Genomic DNA, 24,594 nt, shown 5'->3' with positions numbered 1-24,594 from the left:
CACAAAGGATCGGCTCGACGTACTCGCGAATGTGTAAGAGTGGCAAACTTCCAAAGCAGGTGTGCAACTGACCTCCGTGTAGTTGAAGACGGAGTAGAGGATCTGCCAGAGAGTGATGACGGGCATGAGGGCGAAGTTGGCGACGCCGACCCACAGCATGTGTGTGGCGAGCTGTCGCGCCAGCTCCTGCCGCCGCGCCGCCTTCTTGTAGTCCTCGCGCAGGTGCCAGCTGTTCTCGAACGGCGCCCACGGGCCCCCTGTCGGCAGACGGCCCCGCTGCAGCACAGTCGCCACACACCACGCGGTACCACTCTTTCGCCGTTTATTGTACAGTGCACAGTCTAACGGCAAAAACTCGTCTTACATTAATGATCTTTCCTTCATTGGGGACCACAGTCTATAAAGGTTTTTAAGGAATAACACTGCCGCCACGTAAGTGGCACGGACTTCAATGCGAGATGCCTTTAATAGGTTCCACAACGAAACATTGTCTCGAAATTTGGTAGAATACCCGAAGAAATTCTGGTCGTATGTAAAGTACACAAGTGGCAAAACGCAATCAATACCTTTGCTGTGCAGTGCCGATGGTACTGTTACCGACTACTGTGCCGCTAAAGTGGAGTTATTGAACGCAGTTTTCCGAAATTCCTTCACCAGGGAAGGCGAATGGAATATTCCTGAATTTGAAACATGAACAGCTGCTAGCATGAGTTTCTTAGAACTAGATACCTTAGAGGTTGCGAAGCAACTCAAATCGTTTGATACGGGCAAGTCTTCAGGTCCAGATTGTATACCGATTAGGTTCCTTTGAGATTACGCTGATACAATAGCTCCCTACTTAGCAATCGCATACAACCGCTCGCTCACTGATAGATCTGTACCTACAGTTTGGAAAATTGCGCAGGTCGCACCAGTGTTTAAGAAGGGTAGTAGGATTAATCCATCGAACTACAGACCTATATCATTGACGTCTGTTTGCAGTAGGGTTTTGGAGCATATATTGTATTCAAATATTATGAATCACCTCGAAGGGAATGATCTATTGATACGTAATCAGCACGGTTTCAGGAAACATCGTTCTTGTGCAACGCAGCTAGCTCTTTATTCGCACGTAGTAATGGCCGCTATTGACAGGGGATCTCCAGTTGATTCCGTATTTCTAGATTTCCGGAAAGCTTTTGACACCGTTCCTCACAAGCGACTTCTAAACAAGCTGCGGGCCTATGGGGTATCGTCTCAGTTGTGCGACTGGATTCGTGATTTCCTGTCAGGAAGGTCGCAGTTCGTAGTAATAGACGGCAAATCATCGAGTAAAACTGAAGTGATATCAGGTGTTCCCCAGGGAAGCGTCCTAGGACCTCTGCTGTTCCTGATCTATATAAATGACCTGGGTGACAATCTGAGCAGTTCTCTTAGGTTGTTTGGAGATGATGCTGTAATTTACCGTCTAGTAAGGTCATCCAAAGACCAGTATCAGTTGCAAAGCGATTTAGAAAAGATTGCTGTATGGTGTGGCAGGTGGCAGTTGACGCTAAATAACGAAAAGTGTGAGGTGATCCACACGAGTTCCAAAAGAAATCCATTGGAATTCGATTACTCAATAAATAGTACAATTCTCAAGGCTGTCAATTGAACTAAGTACCTGGGTGTTAAAATTACGAACAACTTCAGTTGGAAAGACCACATAGATAATATTGTGGGGAAGGCGAGCCAAAGGTTGCGTTTCATTGGCAGGACACTTGGAAGAGGCAACATAAAGAGACAGCTTACACTACACTCGTTCATCCTCTGTTAGAATATTGCAGCGCGGTGTGGGATCCTTACCAGGTGGAATTGACGGAGGACATCGAAAGGGTGCAAAAAAGGGCAGCTCGTTTTGTATTATCACGTAATAGGGAAGAGAGTGTGGTACATATGATACGCGTGTCGGGATGGAAGTCATTAAAGCAAAGACGTTTTTCGTCGCGGCGAGATCTATTTACGAAATTTCAGTCACCAACTTTCTCCTCCGAATGCAAAAATATTTTGTTGAGCCCAATCTACATAGATAGGAATGATCACAAAAATAAAATAAGAGAAATCAGAGCTCGAACAGAAAGGTTTAGGTGTTCGTTTTTCCCGCGCGCTGTTCGGGAGTGGAATGATAGAGAGATAGTATGATTGTGGTTCGATGAACCCTCTGCCAAGCACTTAAATGTGAATTGGAGAGTAATCATGTAGATGTAGATGTACACCTTTTATTTCTTCGTCCGCCTCCGCAGCCAAATTGTCGGCACAGACACCTGTCTTGTCATAGATCTGGGTACCGTCAGGAATTATTCCCACATGCGAGGACCGGTACTGGTCGTACTCGGCCCCGAGATACCGGCCGAGGAGTTACTGTGGCGTGTAGTGGCAGCTCCGAAGCCTCTTAACCCGACAGTGGCCGGGAGACCGGTGTGCTGGCTCGAGCCCGACTCGCCGTATCCGAGTGACGCCTTCGGCTGACGGGTGACGGGGCAGTCAGTTGCGCCCCATTGGCAGTCAGTGGCCAGAATGGCACAGCTTTCCTTTGTTTCCTTTTATTTTTCTTCTATGGCAATTCTTGCTCTCGAACCATTATCGAGAGTAGCTTACGTAAAGTGTGGGCTTCTATCGAACACCGGGCCGAATAAACTATTTCCCACCGTACTGAGGACTATCTACGTAACACAATCTTACAGTGGTTTGTATCACTTACTCGAATAATGATCCCTGAACTGTCACAGGTAACACTGCCAACTATCATTTAGACACTTTTGTGCATACAAAAGCTCTACGTTTGCTAGTATTAGAATTGTACAGGTTGTGAAACTGTAGCTGCTATGCAATATGTTAATAAAATGTAAACTTCATGTACAATCTGTTCATATATTTTATGACAAGACATCTGGTTCATATATAGAGAAATGAATTGTAATATTTTGAAGACAATACATTATGCAGACATGTGACGTGTACTATATATCATAAGAAATGCTCCGTGCCATCAGGCTTTTCACGTGTAATCACAATATGCCGTCTATTTTATCCTTTACACATTTTATTGCTTCCATTTTCCGAACTGCAGTCGATACTGACTGGAAAGCCAAAAATTGTGGAAAAAATAAAATGGCAGCAGTTTTACCATTAAGGGAAGGAAAGTAGAAAGAAAGACAGAAATTGTGATAAATTGCACAGCACACTGCTCTCCTCACGTTGGTTTGACACTGTCCACTCTACAACAAACAGTCGTCCAAAAAATCCACCGACAATGGCCACCACTGCCCAAGTGATTGAACCTATTGATATGTTCCGGAGATGTGGTGCCCAAGTATTACAAATCTTTTGTCAGTTGGTTGGTCACAATTTAAAATATATAGGATGATTCTGCTGCACTGTTCACCTCAGATAAATCCCGAGTTCTAAATATTGCAATTTCTTCAAAACATCTAATCCAACTTTGAAAAGTAAAAAGCTGCTGATTTAGCCTATTTTAGACTACGATAGTTGCAGCAGAAATAAGTATAGTTTCATTTGAAAAAGAAATGTTGAAAACTCTACTACAGCTAAGAAAAGAGGCTGTATGTCATTTAGTGAGGGGATTTCGGTGAAAACAGAATTATGATATCTTAAAGGTTTCAGGAAGTATGCAAAGTGTGGAACTTAACTGGGTCACCATGTACACACATCAAAAAAAGGTTTGCATCACCTCGGTTCCGAGAGAACCGTAACCTGTACAGAAAATTGGAAAAGAGATCAACATAAGCATCATTTCCACCCTGTTTATTGCCCACGAAAACCACACATTGTATGTTGTACCTCCATACAGTGAGACCTTCAGAGGTGGTGGTCCAGATTGCTGTACACACTGGTACCTCTAATACCCAGTAGCACGTTCTCTTGCACTGATGCAAGCCTGTATTCATCGTGGCATACCATCTACAAGTACATCATGGTACAGTCGGTCCCCATTGTCCCACTCCTCAACAGAGAATGGGCGTAGATAGCTCAGTGGTTGGTGGGTCACATCGTCCATCAACAGCCCTTTTCAATCAATCCCAGGCATGCTTGATAGGGTTCATGTCTGGACAACATGCTGGCCACTAGTCGAGCGATGTTGTCCTGAAGGAAGTCACTGAAAAGATGTGCACGATGGTGGCATGAATTGTCATCCACAAAGGCGAATGCCTCGCCAATATGCTGCCAATACGGTTGCACTACTGGTCAGAGGATGGCCCTCGGGTATCATACAGCCATTAGAGCGCCTTCCGTGACCACCAGCGGAATACGTCGGCCCCACATAACGCCACCCCAAGACACCACGGAACCTACACCTTGCTGCATTCATTGGACAGTGTGTCCAAGGGGTTCAGCCTGACCGCGTTGTCTCCAAACACGTCTCCGATGTGTGTCTGGTTGAAGGCATATGGGACACTCATCGGTGAAGAGAACGTGACGCAAACCTTAGCGGTCCATTCGGCATGGTGTTGGGCCCATCTGTACTGCACTGGATGGTGTCGTGGTTGCAAAGATGGACCTGGTCGTGGACATCAGGAGTGAAGTTGCGCATCATGCAGCCTACTGCGCACAGTTTGATTCGTAGCACGATGTCCTGTGGCTGCACGAATAGCATTATTCAACAAGGTGGCGGTGCTGTTAGGGTTCCTCCAAGCCATAATCTGTAGGTAGCGGTCATCCACTGCAGTAGTAGCCCTCGGGCGGCCTGAGCAAGACATGTCTCAACAGTTCCTGTCTCTCTCTATCTCTTCCATGTCCGAACAACACTGCTTTGGTTCATTCCATGATGCCTGGACACTTCCCTTGTTGAGAGCCCTTTGTGGCACAAAGTTACAATGCGGACGCAATTGAACTGCGGTACTGACTATCTAGGCATGGCTGAACTACAGACAACACGAGCCGTGTACCTCCTTCTTGGTGGAATGACTGGATTAGAGAAGGTTCAAAATATGGTTAAAGTCTGTTGGAAGTTGCTAAGTGCTCTTATTACCAAATATTGGATGAATATAACCTTGGTAATGTGCACTCATTTTAAGCAAAAGCAAATTTTTCACGCATCTCAATGTTTATGACACCGTATCTCCTGAACAGTTTGCCTACAATAACACAAGTCTGTGGGTACGTCCAGTGGTATATGTGGACACTACCTGCAACCTGTCTTGTGAATACAGTTAGTATCAAAGAAGTAATAAATTAAAACACCACGTGTGATGCCGAAGTTTTATAGCATGAATTGTGAAAATTTAAGATGGTGATAAACTTTTTACTTCCATCATTTCTGGGGAGGCAGGGACAGGAGTTGCCAGTGAGGAAAAGGTACGTAAAGGTTTGAAATTATGTGTAAAGATTGTGGTACGTCACCTGGTGCTCTCATCTCATGTAATGGACATATAAGGTCCAGGTATTTGCACACCACTGGATACGCTGCATCGAGATAAACACAGTTTCTAGATGTAATACTTGTCTTATTGTGTTAATTCTTAATACAACATTATACCTGTCATCATAACAATTTTGTGTGCCTCAATGGCCCGGTGCAAGTTTTGCTATCTGACACTGCTTGAGCAACTAGCGTGATCTTAACCTACCCCAGTTACCTGACTTGGGAATAGGGAACTACAGTTTAATGTGGAATACAAGGGGAAGGCTAGATTAAAGCGCAGAGCGTTAACTCTGAGGTCCGACCGGCTTTTGACCCTGCGACCACTCTGTTTCTAGTCTAGTGCCTTACCGTTAGACCACCCTGCCTGTCAACACACTACCTGTTAAGAAGTAGGTCACGACAGCATTTTGAAATAAAACTGAAATTTAAAAACGTTTGTATGTCCTCTATTCAATTTGAAGGTGGAAAGTACTTTATTGTATAATGATGTGACAATAAGGTTAAGCTTACATTGACAAATGATATGCAACAATTAGACACCGTGTCTTCGGCACAAATCGATAGGTTCGATCAGCAGGGCAATGGTGGCCGTTGGTGCTACACCTCTGAACTCCTGTTTGTTGTAGACAAAACTTTGTAAGATCAGCACGATGAGAGCAGTGCTGTGTGCATGTACGAGTTTTATCTTTACTTACATATGCCACTGTCATAATACTTTTATTTGAAGGGTTGACATTTGTGGAATGTGATAGACACACACTGTCTACGCCTTCATACTCTACTTTGGATACAAGGATACGATAACACTCGGCACAAATCACATGGCATGTACATGTATGTAATACAGACTGCCCCAGTGATTTATGAACATGACATTGTATGATATGTGCAGTATGTATTATACATTGCTTTCAGAGCAAACATTTGAAAATAGAATGTCATCAAAATCAGCTGACAGCATAAAAATAAATGGCTGTGGTCATATCGATGACAAAGGAATCCTACTTTAATAAATTTGTGGTCGTGGCACCCGATACGAAAAAACATAAAACTGTCACGATACTCACTGTTGCTCTACGTTGTCAATGTCTGACAGATGGAGTGATATTGACGCACCACCCCAACTGCAAGAAAGCTATCTGTCCTATTAATTATGTTCTTAATTCTTCCTTTCCATAATTTATAAAACAGTTAGTACATTTTTGCATGGGTATGTGTATAGAATGTAATTACTAATTACACGAAACACAAAATGTCTTACTGCTAAGCAAAAAAACACACAGTGCAAACAATAGCCATTCACAATGTCCCACACCGGTGTGGAGGAAGTCAAAACAAACTATTTGATGTAGGACAGTTCCGGTCTATCAAGTTGGGAAACTACCTCAAATTGGCCTACAGAACCACTTAAGCTGCAGTGTATGCGGGTCGCATGAGTTTTTCAGTGTTCTCTCACTCTCCTCGAGTGAACTATTAGTTCTAGGTAAAAAACGAATTGGGCCTTCTCTGTACCAAATTTAATGTGGTTTAATTTTGTACTGGGATACACTTTCACTAGAGGCTGTGGTTTTTGAGTTAGTCGAGAAAAAATATATGACAGTGATCTTCAAATGCATTCCTACCACACACTCACCTCTCACCAAACAGGACTTTTAATATGTCGTTCACGGCACTCCCTCCAATCAATGTACAAAAATTTGTGATTACACGAACTGTTCCCCAAATCTGATCTTTTTTTTTGTCTATTGCTCCACCTACTTAATCGTGCACTATGTTGTTTGTTGTTGTGGTCTTCAGTCCTGAGACTGGTTTGATGCAGCTCTCCATGCTACTCTATCCTGTGCAAGCTTCTTCATCTCCCAGTACCTACTGCAACCTACATCCTTCTGAATCTGCTTAGTGTATTCATCTCTTGGTCTCCCTCTACGATTTTTACCCTCCACGCTGCCCTCCAATACTAAATTGGTGATCCCTTGATGCCTCACAACATGTCCTACCAACCGATCCCTTCTTCTGGTCAAGTTGTGCCACAAACTTCTCTTCTCCCCAATCCTATTCAATACTTCCTCATTAGTTATGTGATCTACCCATCTAATCTTCAGCATTCTTCTGTAGCACCACATTTCGAAAGCTTCTATTCTCTTCTTGTCCAAACTATTTATCGTCCATGTTTCACTTCCATACATGGCTACACTCCATACAAATACTTTCAGAAATGACTTCCTGACACTTAAATCTATACTGGATGTTAACAAATTTCTCTTCTTCAGAAACGCTTTCCTTGCCATTGCCAGCCTACATTTTATATCCTCTCTACTTCGACCATCATCAGTTATTTTGCTCCCCAAATAGCAAAACTCCTTTACTACTTTAAGTGCCTCATTTCCTAATCTAATTCCCTCAGCATCACCCGACTTAATTCGACTACATTCCATTATCCTTGTTTTGCTTTTGTTGATGTTCATCTTATATCCTCCTTTCAAGACACTGTCCATTCCATTCAACTGCTCTTCCAAGTCCTTTGCTGTCTCTGACAGAATTACAATGTCATCGACGAACCTCAAAGTTTTTATTTCTTCTCCATGAATTTTAATACCTACTCCGAATTTTTCTTTTGTTTCCTTTACTGCTTGCTCAATATACAGATTGAACAACATCGGGGAGAGGCTACAACCCTGTCTTACTCCCTTCCCAACCACTGCTTCCCTTTCATGTCCCTCGACTCTTATAACTGCCATCTGGTTTCTGTACAAATTGTAAATAGCCTTTCGCTCCCTGTATTTTACCCCTGCCACCTTTAGAATTTGAAAGAGAGTATTCCAGTCAACATTGTCAAAAGCTTTCTCTAAGTCTACAAATGCTAGAAACGTAGGTTTGCCTTTCCTTAATCTTTCTTCTAAGATAAGTCGTAAGGTCAGTATTGCCTCACGTGTTCCAGTGTTTCTACGGAATCCAAACTGATCTTCCCCGAGGTTGGCTTCTACTAGTTTTTCCATTCGTCTGTAAAGAATTCGTGTTAGTATTTTGCAGCTGTGACTTATTAAGCTGATAGTTCGGTAATTTTCACATCTGTCAACACCTGCTTTCTTTGGGATTGGAATTATTATATTCTTCTTGAAGTCTGAGGGTATTTCGCCTGTTTCATACATCTTGCTCACCAGATGGTAGAGTTTTGTCAGGACTGGCTCTCCCACGGCCGTCAGTAGTTCCAATGGAATATTGTCTACTCCGGGGCCTTGTTTCGACTCAGGTCTTTCAGTGCTCTGTCAAACTCTTCACGCAGTGTCATATCTCCCATTTCATCTTCATCTACATCCTCTTCCATTTCCATAATATTGTCCTCAAGTACATCGCCCTTGTATAGACCCTCTATATACTCCTTCCACCTTTCTGCTTTCCCTTCGTGCACTATCAAGTTGTGAATTTTAATGGCACAAAATTAATAATGAAACTGTTTTGTTTGTGTGGCCTTATTACTATGAAATTCCTGTGCTTGTAAGGGCTAAGTTTAGTTCAAATTGTAAATTTAATTAGTTTTTCCATAATATTTACAAAAGGCTTTTTTCTTTCATTACCGCATGGGAAATTTTAAATTGATACTGTTAATGAAACAGCTGACTAAATTGGTGGCGTAATAGAGTGACAGGATATTGAAAATCTCTCAAGTTTTGCACGCACTGTAGCTCAAGTTTTTTTTGCAGGTCAATTTGAGGCCATTTTGCGACTCGATAGACGGCAAGTTTCCAACAGTAATTTGTTCACCTTGACTTCCCCTGCAACACTGTGGTATGTTGAAAACAGTTACTCTGTGTGTGTTAATGATACATCCACAAGGTGTGATCAAAAACTAGGTCAAACAAATCCTTTTAGCATCAAATGCTGACACTACGACCATGCAGTGTAATTTATCTCATAATCTGATCTGTTAAGAAAGGCAGCATCAAGTTGAAACACGTTCTCACTTGGCAATCGGCATCCAGGGACACTAGAGTGAGATTGTGTTTGTCACGTTCGTCCAGCATTGTGGATTTCGAACAACATTTTAATATTAAGTTCTGTTTCGAGCAGCAAAAAAATGCCGAAGAAACAAAATGTTTAAACTGGGTTTTGATGATAATGCAGTAAGTCTGAAGACTGTTTACCAGTGGCATGAGTGATGTGAAAGTGGAAATAAGTTTGTAGAAGACGAGCAACATTTGGTAGGTCCATTAATCTTAAAAACAGAGAAAACGTGAAAAGTGGCAAAAATTGCTAGTTCAAACAGGTGAATAACTACCCGAGAGCATCTCGTACAGGTCTGTGCAAGGCATTTTAACTGATAATTTGCAAATGAAACGAGTGAGTGCAGAATTTATTCCCAGACTTTTGAGTGACAAACAGAAAGCGAATTGTGTGTCAGTTTGTACAGAGCTGAAGGATTGTCTTTGCTCAGATCTGGACTTTGTGTCGAAAACTGTAACTCGAGATGTAACTTGAGTCTACACGTATGAACCTGAGACAAAATTTAAGAGTTCACAACGTTTAAAAATTTTAAAAATAATTTTAAAAAAATAAATGGAGTGGGGGGTGGGGGAATCCTCTCACTCTTAACAAGGTATGTCAGCCAAAATCAAATGATGATGTCTGTCTCCGTGGAGAGCAACTGTACATGCCCAATTTCACAAGGGTATAATATGAAACGACGTATGAAGAAAGAGACCAGAAAAATGGACCGACGGTTTCCTCCTCCGTTACAACAATGTGCCATGCCGCATCGCATTTCCGATTCACGAATTTTTGACCAGAAAATGCGTTCCTGTCTGTCCACATCTGCCTTATCAGATTTAACAGTGTGCGACTTCTGGCTTTTCCCAAAAATTAAGACTGCCTTAAACGAAAATGTTTTGAGAGCATTCCTGACACAGAGTGGGCTACGACAGACCAGCTGAGTGCCCTTCCAGTCTCAGATTCAATGTTGGGATGATTGCACTGCTCACTAAGGACAGTACTTTGAGGGAGATTAAACCAAATTCCATGTATGGTTATTACTTTATTTCTAATACAATTATTCACTGTGTTTTTTCTTATCACACCTTGCATATACAGTGTGTTCCTCTTAAGAGCTATCAGGTATATTTTCTCCGGTGTTTCGCCAGATATTTGCATTTTTTTATTTATTTATTTATTTATTTATTTATTTATTTTTGCAGTGTGTAGCTGGATCAGCCCAAACAAACACAGCTCATCAGGGCCTTCACGCAACACACCGTGACGAGGCAAAGCTTCAGTTCATTTCCTGTTTGGGACAAAATTTTTTTTAAAACAGAATTTTACACGTCCAATCGATAAAGCATTCCCACATCAGTCTATTGTGGTATTTGTTTTATCGACACGTATCGACAGGGACAGTAAACTGAGAAGAATAACCAGTACTCCAGCAGCGACAGAGCAGCATTGTTGCAGAAAGGTAGCAATGAGCAGCACAGGCCATGGTGGTGCCGTCGCTGCGGAATACCGGTTATTCCTCCCGGTTTACTGCCCCTGTAGATACGTGTCGATAAAACAAATATCGCAGCAGACTGATGTGGGAATGCTTTATAGAATGGATGTGTAAAATTCTGTTTTAAAAATAATTTTGTTCATAATGGAAAACAGGCAGACACTCTGCATCAACAGTGAGAGTTGCAGGAAAGACTCGATAAGCAGTATTTATTTGGGACTACTCCAGCTACGGACCGCTAAAACAAAATCACACATATCTGCAGAAACACAAGAGGAAATGCGCCTGATGACTCTTTGGAGGGACACACGGTACACTTAAAGAAACAATTATTTACTTACAGCAGTGTAATCCTAGACACGTACTTACCTAGCATCTGAGAGTGGAAACGACAACTAGCTTGACAGCAGGATTTCTGTTTGCAAACAACTTACCTCTCAGCGGTAAGAACAACAAATAGGATGCACTACTGCCACCAGTGTACCTGCCGCACAGCGCATGCGCGGTACTCACAGAAGAGCAGAAGCTCGATGTTGTACTTGAGTCCGCGCGTCAGGAAGACGATCTCCCCCAGGAAGGGCACGCGCCACCGCAGCGGCAGCACCGACTTGTTCACCATCGCCACCATGTAGTTCTTGAACCTGCGGGCCGAGCCGACGAGTCACTCGTAGGGCACGGGTGTGCAGAAAATGACTGTCACATCGCGACTCGCGTACGAGAATTTCGTGGGAAATTTTAATATTGTCAGATTAAACCCGTTTGGCTTCCAGGCAGATGGTGTACAATATATTTCTGAAAACAGACATTGTGACAAATGCAGCTGCAGCTAAATTATAAGAAATACACTTGGTCCAGTATCATTAATGTGAGCGTGTTTGATGTCAACAAGCAATAATGACTCACAGGAGGCAGGTAGCAGCTAACAGCTCCAACAGTGAAAGGAATATGTCGGGTGAGGGGTGGTGTTTTGCAGTAGAACCCCAACATGTGGCCACATGGGCCCAGATCCTTGTCTCCTCTCCAATACTATCCTGAGACACTTCTAAAGGCAACCAACTTCCCCATTTTAAATAATGTCCCCATTCATCAAACATTAGGAGTTCTTTTACATGTTCGAGTTTGATTCTGTAAAGAATCTTGGTGCAGAGTTACTGGTCATCTCTAAAATGACGTAGTTATGAGAAGAAAAATATTGTCACGCATCAAATTGAAATTTTAATGGAAAAACAAATGTACATTAAATGTGTTCTACCACAGAATCATTTACAACAGGGCATATGTCTATATAAAGTTTTTGTTTCAATGGGCATTCATGTCATATCCCTAAATACAAACCATTCCTACTGGGAACCTTGTTTCTGAGGATATGACAACAGGTGTTGAGCTCACTGAGGTCCTCCTTGCACATTCGCACTCAGCCCCCCCCCCCCCCCCCCAAACACACACACACACACACACACACACACACACCAATCAGGTGCTCCCTCATAGCCTTTTTCATTACTGTGGAAAATGACCCTTCACTCTTTGTTCTTAAAGAGTATGACACATAACATACCAGTATCATTTTGTGATCGACACTATCAAATTCCCACATTAAATCTAAGAAGATTGCTAGTGTTTTGCAACTTTTTGTTCGACCTGTCCACTGCTACAGGGAGAAGAGAGACTGCAGCATTTTCAGTTGTTAAAGCACTTCTAAACCTCAACTTTACATTTGATACCAAATTGCAGGTATCGAAATGATTAATTACGCTTGTATAAACAGTGTTTTCAATACTTCTGCAAACACTGATGGCATAAAAATAGGTCTGAAATAGTCTAAAACATCCCTTCCACATTTTTTTACAAAGCAATTTCACTATTCACTGCTTTCCTTATTCGGGAAACTGGCTGTTCCTAAAAGAAGAACTCCAAATATGGGTAATTAGTGGGCTAACATACACACTACAGTGCTCCAGTCCGTATGCTGCTACATACCCCGTTATATCCATCAGAGTCCTTAGTCTTCGGTGATTTAATTATTGACTCAACCACGCTCTTGTGAGCGTCACAGGGGTGTAATTCAGATATCAAGTCTTGGAAAGCTACTTCCAAAGAGAGTTATACCATTTCCAGTACAGTCCAAGCTTTTATTTAATTCAGCTGCTACATTCAGAAAATGATTGTTAAATATGACTTACCAGTAACAAAAATATTTTGAATATGTATTGACCTTATGCTGTTACCAGACACTTCACAACTGACAATAGGGTTTACTTGTACCTTGAGAATTAGCTATTCTATTTGCGTACCGCAAGCTTTTTGCCTTCCTAATAGCATTCTAAGAAATTTACAGTACTGCTTGTAATAACTTACTGCAGCTCAATTGTGACAATTTTTAATGTCCTGACATAACACCCACTTTTTTCTACACAATATGATCCTATCAGTCAGCAACCCGTGTCAGCTGTTAGTGACAGTACCCTGTTTTAGAAGTTGTAGTGGAAAGCAAGCTAAGAGAATTATATATATTATTTATGTTATTGGTACTATAAACATCCTGGCACTGCTGTTCTTTAATGAGTTTTAAAAAACTCTGTTGTTAGTGGATAAACATTTCTAAATAATTTTAAATTATATTTAATGTGTGTGTATGTGTGCGCGCGCGCGCGTGCTCGAACTGCCAAGATTCAAGATCTAAACCCCTACTCTCACGTCTGAACCTACCCTACAAAATGTGTGTAAAACCAACCACAATGCACAGTCAGCTTCTTTTGTGTACAGTGATGTCAAACTTGTATTTGGGTGACACTGAGAGAAAATTATCTGCTCTCACAATTATAATATTAATCCATTGTTATGCACAGTATAAATGTGAATTATTGTTTACGATGTAGAAGGTTTCGTTTTAGTGTTAAAATTTGTGCATCGTGGCCGAAAGGCATTTACCCTTTTACTAAAGCAGTGCCTATGCTTGTGAAACTGTTCCCCTGCACTTTAGTTGAGACGATATAAATTACGGAAATCTCCCAACATTCTTTTCCTCGCACTATAGCTGATGACACTAATATTGAAGTTACCACATACAACTAATTTTTGGTACATTGTATAAAGTAAACCGAGAACTCTCTCTAGCTCTAACAGAAATGTTCTGGAATCCGAGATACCCGCACCACATACAATGAGCCGTTCGGCACAGTGGTAGGCACTTTACTGGGACAGGGTGTGACGGACCGACTTCCTGCCAGCTGCGACTGACCTGAGAATGCGGTGGTAGATGTCGAGCTCGCTGAGGTCCTGCTTGTGGATGCACATCTGCTGCTCGCGCTGCACCTCACGCACACGCCGCTGGACCTCGTGCCACGTCAAGTTGTCCAGCTCCGACTGCAATGTCAGTTAATAACACTTCTGTTAGTTGATATTTTGCCATTAAACTCTGGAAAGACACTCTGTATACAGTTCAAACTTTTAACTCGTTTCCTCCCTTCATTTCAAAGACTGGTCCGATGCAGCTCTCCGTGCTGGTCTATCCCGTATGTGACATCCTGGTGCAGCACCTCTGGACAAATTCTGCTACATGCCAGGGTAGTAACCCTCGTAGACACTAAAAATTCATCCCAGTTCTACCTCGGCAGCTCCCAGAAACCAAATTGCCGGGGTCGATGACCGGAATACTGCCAGCTACAGAGAAATGCAGAAAGAGTTGTGGCAAAAGTGGAAGTTGTTGCGGCACAGTGGAACAAACCGAGCACCCGAGTCAGCGAGTGAAGAATAATGGTGCAACGTATCTCTCGGCTTCTGCTATACTATAGTCCGGTCGTCATATAAGAATAAATCTGATGTGAACATTGCACTGTGTATTCTTCTGCATTTGCTGGAACCTCATTTGATTTCTATTTCAAATGGGACTGTAGCCAAGCTGTCTCCAGTACTGTCAAGTAGGATAATAAGGGTACATGTTGTGCTGTGCGTTATGTGCACATCGACTGGGCGACAACACGGGACAACAGCTTTACCGGCTGGTACAGCTAGCCTGCAGTGACGTGGCCAGCTGCAGTTCACACGTAAAAAGAGACGAGCAGAGGAGCAATACAGCTACGAATGTAATTTAATTTTTATGAAGAATGCTGCAAATATCCCACAATATGCTCCTTAGACGACTAGACGAAAACCGCAACACGTTATCGATTTTAGCTAATGTACTATTGTAATTAATAACAAGAATGATGAAAATTCCTGACTTAACCACAGGGTGATTTTTCTGCATAAGCTATGTATAACATAAGAGAGTACTGAAGGATATCACCGTATAGTTAAATATTGAAGCCACTGAAGGTATTGCCTACAATCAGTTGTGTGGTAATCTCTCAGCTCCTTTCTTATCCGAATTGGAGAAATACGTTTCAGTTCTGGAAGTGTCACCTGCTAAATTGATAACAGACCTATCAGCAACAGAATCCACAAAGCCAACCTGGCACAGCATTTTCTCTTCTTCTTTTATGAAGAGCCATTCTACATCCCACCAGCGTTCGGGAGTGACGTGTGAAAAAGCTGCGTGCGTTAGTTCCAGCATGTCTAGAAGCTTAACAGTCTCGTTACTTCTCCAGCCAAATCCCTCAGCTTGGCTCCAGCTCAGTTCTGTTGGGTTCATATCAGCATTTGCATGATGTGCACGATGCTGTGAAAAGGATTGTTTTTCATGGTTTTACGATACTCATCTACCTCTGTGGTATAAAATGATGGACATGGTCCAAATGAAGAGGATTTGGCTTTTCATTGTTGTCCTAAAAATTAAATTTTTATGTTTTCTTAATTTAAACAACTTTTATGAACAGTATTTCATTAAACGTTGATAATTAAGAATTTTTATTTGAAATGGAAACAGGAATTTTGCATCCAATATGTAATTAGAAACAAGACGATGTGCATTATTCATAAAAAATGATGATGAGTTTTACAATCACAAGATGTGGGTATTTCAAATTGAATGAGAAAACAAAATGATACTAGCGTGATTTGAACCAGCACACGAATAACCACAATTCGTTCACATTGTATTACACTACCGACTGTGCTACACTTTCAATGAGGGTTTTTTTATCAACTGCAGTGTATACAGAAAAACTTCAAAGCCAATTATCTCCATAAATTTAAGAAAAACATTAAGAACAGCCTATTTCTCGGCACTTTTTAACCGTGTTCCACGTGCATGTTTCACTACGGAACAGAATGCAGCCTCATAAGTTTACATACTGTGCATTAACAGTGCGACAATCAGAGCAGAATGCTGCAGAGGCTGTGACTGCACACAATTTTTGATCTACGTAGCTAAAGCGTGATTAAGAAAAATGTTGATGGCTGTTAATACATTTGAATATCTTAAAGTTTCATTTAACGTAACTCAGTAATAAGATATCTAATAGATAAGTAGGACCTACTTCTAAAAGCGTAACAGCAGTAGTGTGCATGTGTGCTACGGCTTCTGACCAATCATCCCATTTGTGTTTGTTTACATCAGGTTTATTCTTATGATGAACAGATTATAATGGCAGAGCAGTGTGTCATAAGAAAGGCTAGGTACAATGTGACAATAAGTACTAAGGTGGTGAAACGGCAGAAAAGAGTTTCCAAAAGGTGAAGTTGCAAAAGTCTGAAGCCTCTAGGAGAGCTGACAGCGAGAGAAAACTGACACACACGATGTCACAGCCGTGCCCACTATCACAGAGCACACGGGAAGCGCCAACATAAATACCCCTCCCTCCTTAACAAACGTCCGAGTGCAAATTGGTGACTGCCCAGTGAGTAGTCTCGGCCCTCGTGTCAGTTGCAGGTATCCAGTCAGAGGGGAGGCTACAGAGGTCGACCCTCGGCACACCTAGCAATCTCCGATCGTCTACGGAGCCACGATTCCGGCCCAAAGGATACTGCCGACTTCCAAAGCCACAATGACAGGGCAGCCACCGTCACCCTTTAGGCTTACCAGAGGCTCGACGTGCGTGGCCCAGACACTGACTGCCATCCGCTTTGGAGACGGACTGCACCAGAGTTGCACATCCCGTTTTCCGTGGTCACACCGGTGCCGCCAGTTCCCGTTTCCCGAAGGGGCACCGAGAGCCCACCCCTGCGACCTGGCAAGTACTTCGAGTGGACCCGGGGCACGACTCCCGAACGCAAAGCTTCGACATCGACGAGCGCACTGTGGAGGTCGATACGTAGAGCTGTGGCCGCCAGAGTCCACGGGGCGACAGCCTCCCCGTGTGTAACGACCGCCACCTGACGCGTCACTGCACCGTCAGTACTGCCAGACGGGTGCACACTGACCTCCCGGTGCTGACGAGGTGCCGCTCTGCCGGCCCACAGTGTTGTGGAAGAACTCTAGTATTACTGGACAATAAATGTGTTATTGTTAATGATGTTTTCTCAGCACTCTCGAGCACTCTAGATCCTCACTGCAGTATCCCATCTGGTTCCCTCCTGCCGACTGGGATCGGACTCCTATAATTTGGCTGTTGGCTGTACCACAACATATTCAGCCTTTCAGTGCCTGTCCCCACCCCAACTCTACCACCAGTAATAAAACTAGAGACACGACATTAGGGATGACAGTTATTGCTGGAGCGACTGCTACTCAGTCATACTGGTTTTCTCCATCTCCAGTTTCACCACACTGTTAAAACCAGTCAACAAAACCAGTTTCTGTATAACCAATTTTTGATTTTTTTTTACAGTTATTATTTCCACAAATAAATTTAGACATCGGGCAAAGATTCAAAAATCCTACGACTCCCTCAGACTTTTGTATTATATGCACATTTCAAGATATATATAGAATTAATATATAATGCTATTTGGGCATTACGAACAGTCAGTGCACGATGGTGAAAACTGCTCGCCGCCAGGCTGTTGAGAAAGTCATGAACATCTTCCTTCACCTCTTAGTGGGAGCTGAATCGCTGGGACCACAACTAACAGTGACAGGTACTGTGAAACTGTGAAAAAACTCAAACGGGCAATTCAGAACCGGAGGACTGTTGAGCAAGGGTGTACACATTCTCCATGACAACGCTCACCCTCACATCGGTCAGCAAACCGTTGCTCTCCCGCAACAGTTTCAGTGGAACATAATCACCCGCCAGCCCTATAGTCCTGACTTGGCACCCAGTGACTATCACCTGTTACCTAGGTTAAAAGAACATTTGGCCGGAAAGTGATTCAACTGCGACGACTAGGTGAAAAAAAGAGGTTCGTAACTTTCTGAACGGGATGGCGGCGAGCTGGTATGACATGGGCATACAAAAACTGCCACAGCGTCTACAAAAATGCATCGACAGAAATGGTGATTATGTCGAAAAATAGCTAAATGTTCAAGCTGTAAACTGATGTAAACCGTTGTATAAATACACTGGTCTATGTACTTATAAAAAAATAGGAGACCTTTCTTTTGGGATTGCCCTCTTAGAACTACGATGTTTCTTCACTACAAGTGAAGTTTTCATCAATGGCATTGCAGACATTTTTGTATTCCATAAGGACAGAGTTTCCAAGCTCAACCAAGAAAGCACTGAAGTCATTTGCAACCTCCTATCTTTGCAAATGTGGGTGTTTGGCAGTGACTGTCATTAAAACCTAGTGCAGTTCGAGAAATGAGGATAGCTGTACCTAATTTGGTTCCAAGATTTGATAAGTTGTGTAACAAGCCGCAAGATCGAATGTTACACTGACGTGAGTGGTACTTTATTCATAACTCTTTTTTTATCAATTATTTCTGTTCTTACAACGTATCCTAGAGGGGAGCAACAGGGATACCATGAACTTAGCAAGTCTGCAAACAATGGCAATAAACCAATTAACATTTCAGGCACAAAGGGTTGTAAAGCAGTGGGGGAAGGGGGGCGGATGTCTTATTAACTGATGTCATCAAAGTGAATCAACATTTTTAAAAGTTTATTTCCTGTTTTTATACTTTCAGAAATACCATTCAGTGACAGTTTTTGTTTGTAATTTTTCTTTATAAACAACAGGATTTCCTTGGTCAATTAGATTTTTTTCTTTTTACCTAATTAAGATTTTTTTTTAATTTTCAGTGTCATCTCAACATTATTGGTGCGTGAATAAAAATACCCACTGACAGAATTTTACAACTATATTTCCTATCTGGCTGGATACGCTGGATTTAATCATACGTGAACGTAACTGCAGATTTTTAAATGAAAAACATGGCATCACTAACTGCAACAGTAATGTTAATAGATATACTTTCCATATACTGATAAAATATGTTTACCTTTTAGGTACAAAAGGTATCTGCATTGAAACATATTTATTGAGCGGACAATAATCTGTCGGACACAACACATTCAAACTCACCAAATTAGTTACATCAAAAATAACAATTCTAGAAGTCTCCTGTCTCTTGGATATATTTGTGTGGACGCCAACGATGGTATGGACAGTCTCTTGAAAATAGGTTGAACACTAATAGAAAGAAGACAAAGGTAATGAAATGTAGTACAATTAAGAACTAATCAGGCAACGCTTAGCGAATCAGATGAGGGTGGCAGGGGGAAAGGGGCAGGGAGAGGAAGATGGGAAAATACGCGGAAACAGCCGAAGTGTCCCGCAGATTAGTGATAGCAGGAAAAGTATTTCTTAGAAAGAGAATACAAATTTGTGTCTCAGGAAGTGTTTGTGGTGCTACAAGGATGTTGGAGATTAGATGGGCATATCAAATAACCGAGGAACAACTACAAAATTGAACCAGACAGAAATAAACTTTTGGCATAACTTGATTAAAATAACAGATTGATTGACAGAACATATTCTGAGGCACCAACATTTAATCAGTTTTGGCGTCAAGAGTGTAGAGGGAGACAAAGAGACGGATAAAGCAAGAAGATTCAAATGAATGCATGGTGTAATAGCTATGGAGAAATGAAAAGGTGAGCACAATATAGACTGGAACGAAGAGCTGCATCAAACAAGTCCTTCGAACAACAACAACAACAACAACAACAACAACAACAACAACTACTACTACTACTACTACTACTACTACAACTACAACTACTACTACTACTACTGCCATTTTTTCACACAACTGAATCCACAGACATGGATCTCAGACAAGATTAACATGGAAAAATTAACAAATGCATGGCCTCACAACTCTAGCAATAATTCTGACAGTGTTAAAAAGTAAACAAACAGAGAGGAGGGAGCCCCCTGTCCCCCTGGAACTCACATCGGGGATGCGCAGGGCGCTGTTGAAGAAGGCCTTGATGTCCCAGAACTGGACCAGGTGGTAGGCCACCTTGACGGCACGCAGCAGCCAGAAGACGCCCGCGACGAACAGGCATAGCCACGTGACGGGCGCGACTTGCGCCACGCACTCCCCGCCCACGACGACCGCGTCCGGCAGCGATACCTTGGTCGCGTTGCTCTTGCCCCTGGAAAAGTACGGCCAGGGTTGTCATTTTCATCTTCTGCCTCCCTGTCTAGCTTTTAATGACATTCGTCTCAAACTACTTCAGTCAGTATACCAATTACCTCAATGGCGATATACTGTATTCGTTACAATCCTGTTCTATCTCGATTTCTTCTGAGACTGTCTGTTGTAATATTCCTGTTCTCTTGCTAAACAAATAAAACAATTGAAATTTGAATTTTAAATAGGCTGTGCCTCGGCTATTGATCAAGGAGAATTGTAAATCGTATAAATCTTAGAACGACGTCTCGTCCCACCAGGCAAGTCTCTCTTGCCCGAAGGTCCTGGGTGACTTGCTTGAACTCAGCCCCTTTTCCTAACCCTCACCAGTCCACTTCCTTCACCTTCAACCCTTCTGCCAGGAGGAGGAGCCTCTGCCTCCAAAAGCAAGCAAACTGTAATATCTCTCACACGTGTGTTCTCCTGCCACCGCTTGGTGAGTTGCTTTTTAATCTACTCAGTTACTTATATTCATAATAGGAAACGCTATTTTCAAAGTCCATACTTAGACTGTAATATTCGTTGTTGAAATACACTGTTGTCCATGCCTGTTCACTGCAGAAATCCTGTTGTCTTCACTTTTGAAAAAAATGCAGAGTTCTGTTTTTCAATTTATGAAGAGTAACTTCCTGAAATTATGAAATTGGACACATCTTAACTGATGACTGATTCGTTTATTTGAGCCAACTAAATGCCTTTTACAAATTGTTTCTGTTGACTAACATTAACAACCGCTGAACTGCCCTCCTAGTCAGAGTCACGGTCATTTGTATGAAGACTTTATTTTACCTAATTACAGACTCATAAATATTTTATTACGTATTATTAAAATTGTGATTTTGTCAATGATGTTTTGTGTTTATTGTCAGTTGGCATACAATCCACAATTCTCTCACGCAACATTAAATAATGAATAATAAATGTGAAATGCGGTCACCATATATTACAATACTCGATACAGTGTATAGAGTAGAAAACTGAGAGCTACCTATTGTACACTCCTGGAAATGGAAAAAAGAACACATTGACACTGGTGTGTCAGACCCACCATACTTTCTCCGAACACTGCGAGAGGGCTGTACAAGCAATGATCACACGCACGGTACAGCGGACACACCAGGAACCGCGGTGTTGGCCGTCGAATGGCGCTAGCTGCGCAGCATTTGTGCACCACCGCCGTCAGTGTCAGCCAGTTTGCCGTGGCATACAGAGCTCCATCGCAGTCTTTAACACTGGTAGCATGCCGCGACAGCGTGGACGTGAACCGTATGTGCAGTTGACGGACTTTGAGCGAGGGCGTATAGTGGGCATGCGGGATGCCGGGTGGACGTACCGCCGAATTGCTCAACACGTGGGGCGTGAGGTCTCCACAGTACATCGATGTTGTCGCCAGTGGTCGGCGGAAGGTGCACGTGCCCGTCGCCCTGGGACCGGACCGCAGCGACGCACGGATGCACGCCAAGACCGTAGGATCCTACGCAGTGCCGTAGGGGACCACACCGCCACTTCCCAGCAAATTAGGGACACTGTTGCTCCTGGGGTATCGGCGAGGACCATTCGCAACCGTCTCCATGAAGCTGGGCTACGGTCCCGCACACCGTTAGGCCGTCTTCCGCTCACGCCCCAACATCGTGCAGCCCGCCTCCAGTGGTGTCGCGACAGGCGTGAATGGAGGGACGAATGGAGACGTGTCGTCTTCAGCGATGAGAGTCGCTTCTGCCTTGGTGCCAATGATGGTCGTATGCGTGTTTGGCGCCGTGCAGGTGAGCGCCACAATCAGGACTGCATACGACCGAGGCACACAGGGCCAACACCCGGCATCATGGTGTGGGGAGCGATCTCCTACACTGGCCGTACACCACTGGTGATCGTCGAGGGGACACTGAATAGTGCACGGTACATCCAAACCGTCATCGAACCCATCGTTCTACCATTCCTAGACCGGCAAGGGAACTTGCTGTTCCAACAGGACAATGCATGTCCGCATGTATCCCGTGCCACCCAACGTGCTCTAGAAGGTGTAAGTCAACTACCCTGGCCAGCAAGATCTCCGGATCTGTCCCCCATTGAGCATGTTTGGGACTGGATGAAGCGTCGTCTCACGCGGTCTGCACGTCCAGCACGAATGCTGGTCCAACTGAGGCGCCAGGTGGAAATGGCATGGCAAGCCGTTCCACAGGACTACATCCAGCATCTCTACGGTCGTCTCCATGGGAGAATAGCAGCCTGCATTGCTGCGAAAGGTGGATATACACTGTACTAGTGCCGACATTGTGCATGCTCTGTTGCCTGTGTCTATGTGCCTGTGGTTCTGTCAGTGTGATCATGTGATGTATCTGACCCCAGGAATGTGTCAATAAAGTTTCCCCTTCCTGGGACAATGAATTCACGGTGTTCTTATTTCAATTTCCAGGAGTGTACATTCCGATACCAAATTAGAGGCTATTATACAACAATGTCTATAACCTGACTTTAGCCTGAAAAAAATGCACTGCTACGACTCCAGTAATTGCACGAATTCTTGCTTCGTGTGCTTACTCTTTCTGCGAGATGATCTGCAATCACAATTTGTGAGCCCCCATCCCCAAATCACAGCAACCGGTCGGCACAGATACAAAACTATTTCAGTCAAAAATAATCTGCTTAGCTCAGGCTGACAGATGTGTTAATCCAGACTAGTCGTGGCACAGCAAATCCTCCACAGACTCCTCACGAGCCTGGTTACTGCTGCTCATATTTCGTCCAGGTGACATTTAATGTTATACTCTATGTTACCAGCCAGGCTGTTCCTAACTCCTGCTATAAGCACATGGTCTCTACATATAACCGTATCACACAAATTACAATGTATAAAAAATTTTCATTTAACACTTTTACATTACTAGAATTCAGGATATCAACATGTATTTGGACATAATATAAAGAAATACAGCAATTAAAATAAATGCTTCGGTCCAGCTTCAGAAATACATCCTGTTTTATACCACTGATGTACATTTATTCAAGTAGCAACATATACTAGAAATAACTATTTCTTTTCTGAGTGTTTATCCCATCTAATACGGGGTCTGCTTTTTCAGGATTTGGTAAATTTTATTTTATTACTAACTGCCCACGCACTTCACACGGTTTTCATTTTTATTTGTTTCCTGCAATCTTCCCAGACCACTCAAGAACAAAGAAAAAAATTAACATTCAATAAACTGTAAAAACATTAGTATGCCAGATTAAAAAGTACTCTCGTACGCTCAAAAATATTCTCCAGTAGTCTTAAATCCACTATGTATTCTGTTTAAAGTACGGCAGTAAGGAAATTCAAAAGCGTGCTGCTAGCTTAGTTATCGGGAGGTTCAGTCGAGGAGCAAGTGTTGGTTAGAGGTTTTGTGCACTGAAATAGGAACGTGTGGAGGGAACATGTTGATTGTCAAACACTTTTGAGAATGTTTAGAGAACAGGGATTTCCAGATAACTGCAGAACAATTCTACCGACACCAACACACACTTTTGTACGGGCCTCTAAGTCAAGACAAGAGAAATGAGGGCTCTTTCAGAGGCATTTAACAGTGGTTCCTCCTTGCTGCATTTGCAAGTGAATAACAAAGGAAGTTACTGGTAGTGGTACACACTACTCTGTGCCTTACACCATACAGCTGGTTGCAGAGTACATATGTAGATGTAGATGAAGTAAGGTACTGGAATGTTATGACCCGAGTATTGAACAATACTGTTGTCATATGCAACAATTATATGTGTATGCGAATGTAAGTCAGTGAAAAGCTCTCAGGACTCCAGCCAGATGGCAACATCAAAATACCGTGGGATTTCTGACGATGTGTCGTGATATGCCGATGCTGCGATATTTATACTAGTTCAGCTGATCGTGTACAGCCCGGCCAGTGGGCCGGGGGGGAGGGGCGAGGCTGCAGTGGCAGGGTTAGCGGGAGCTCCGTGTGTGCATTCCGGCTGCACCTGGTGAGTCTGACAGTGCCAGGTTCTGTGCCACACTTAGTCAGTATCCTCCATCTCCGTTTACGCGACTGTCACGAATTCATATTTTGACAATTCCTCCGTGACACTGTCCCGATAGTCAGTCGCTCGGCAAAGCACCTCGGTGTTCCAAAAATCAGAGGTGCGGCATTTCTCAAAGTTACGTTCTGCTGCTGCCGATTTTTCTGTCTGTCCCAGTTGCACGTGCCCGAAGCACTCCTGGCAGCATTTTGAAATACAGTGCCGCGTTTGCCCAATGTA

The 24,594-nt window shown here is 43.0% G+C and overlaps 1 protein-coding gene across 1 annotated transcript in view; it reads right to left on the bottom strand.

The window, feature by feature from the left end:
- The window catches only part of LOC124770955 (autophagy-related protein 9A-like), a 155,393-nt gene that overhangs the window by 72,367 nt on the left and 58,432 nt on the right, over positions 1-24,594 (bottom strand). The window contains exons 4-7 of the mRNA XM_047249254.1: positions 20,104-20,308; positions 14,122-14,246; positions 11,394-11,521; positions 73-257 (exon numbers count right to left, since the gene is read on the bottom strand). Coding sequence (XP_047105210.1) covers positions 73-257; positions 11,394-11,521; positions 14,122-14,246; positions 20,104-20,308 — 643 coding nt within the window. The remainder of the gene's footprint in view (positions 1-72; positions 258-11,393; positions 11,522-14,121; positions 14,247-20,103; positions 20,309-24,594) is intronic.

This window comes from Schistocerca piceifrons, unplaced genomic scaffold (genome assembly GCF_021461385.2).
Source record: "Schistocerca piceifrons isolate TAMUIC-IGC-003096 unplaced genomic scaffold, iqSchPice1.1 HiC_scaffold_847, whole genome shotgun sequence".
Lineage (NCBI taxonomy): Eukaryota > Metazoa > Arthropoda > Insecta > Orthoptera > Acrididae > Schistocerca > Schistocerca piceifrons.
The sequence above is the reverse complement of the archived record's forward strand: the minus strand, read 5'-3'. Positions and strand labels throughout refer to the sequence as shown.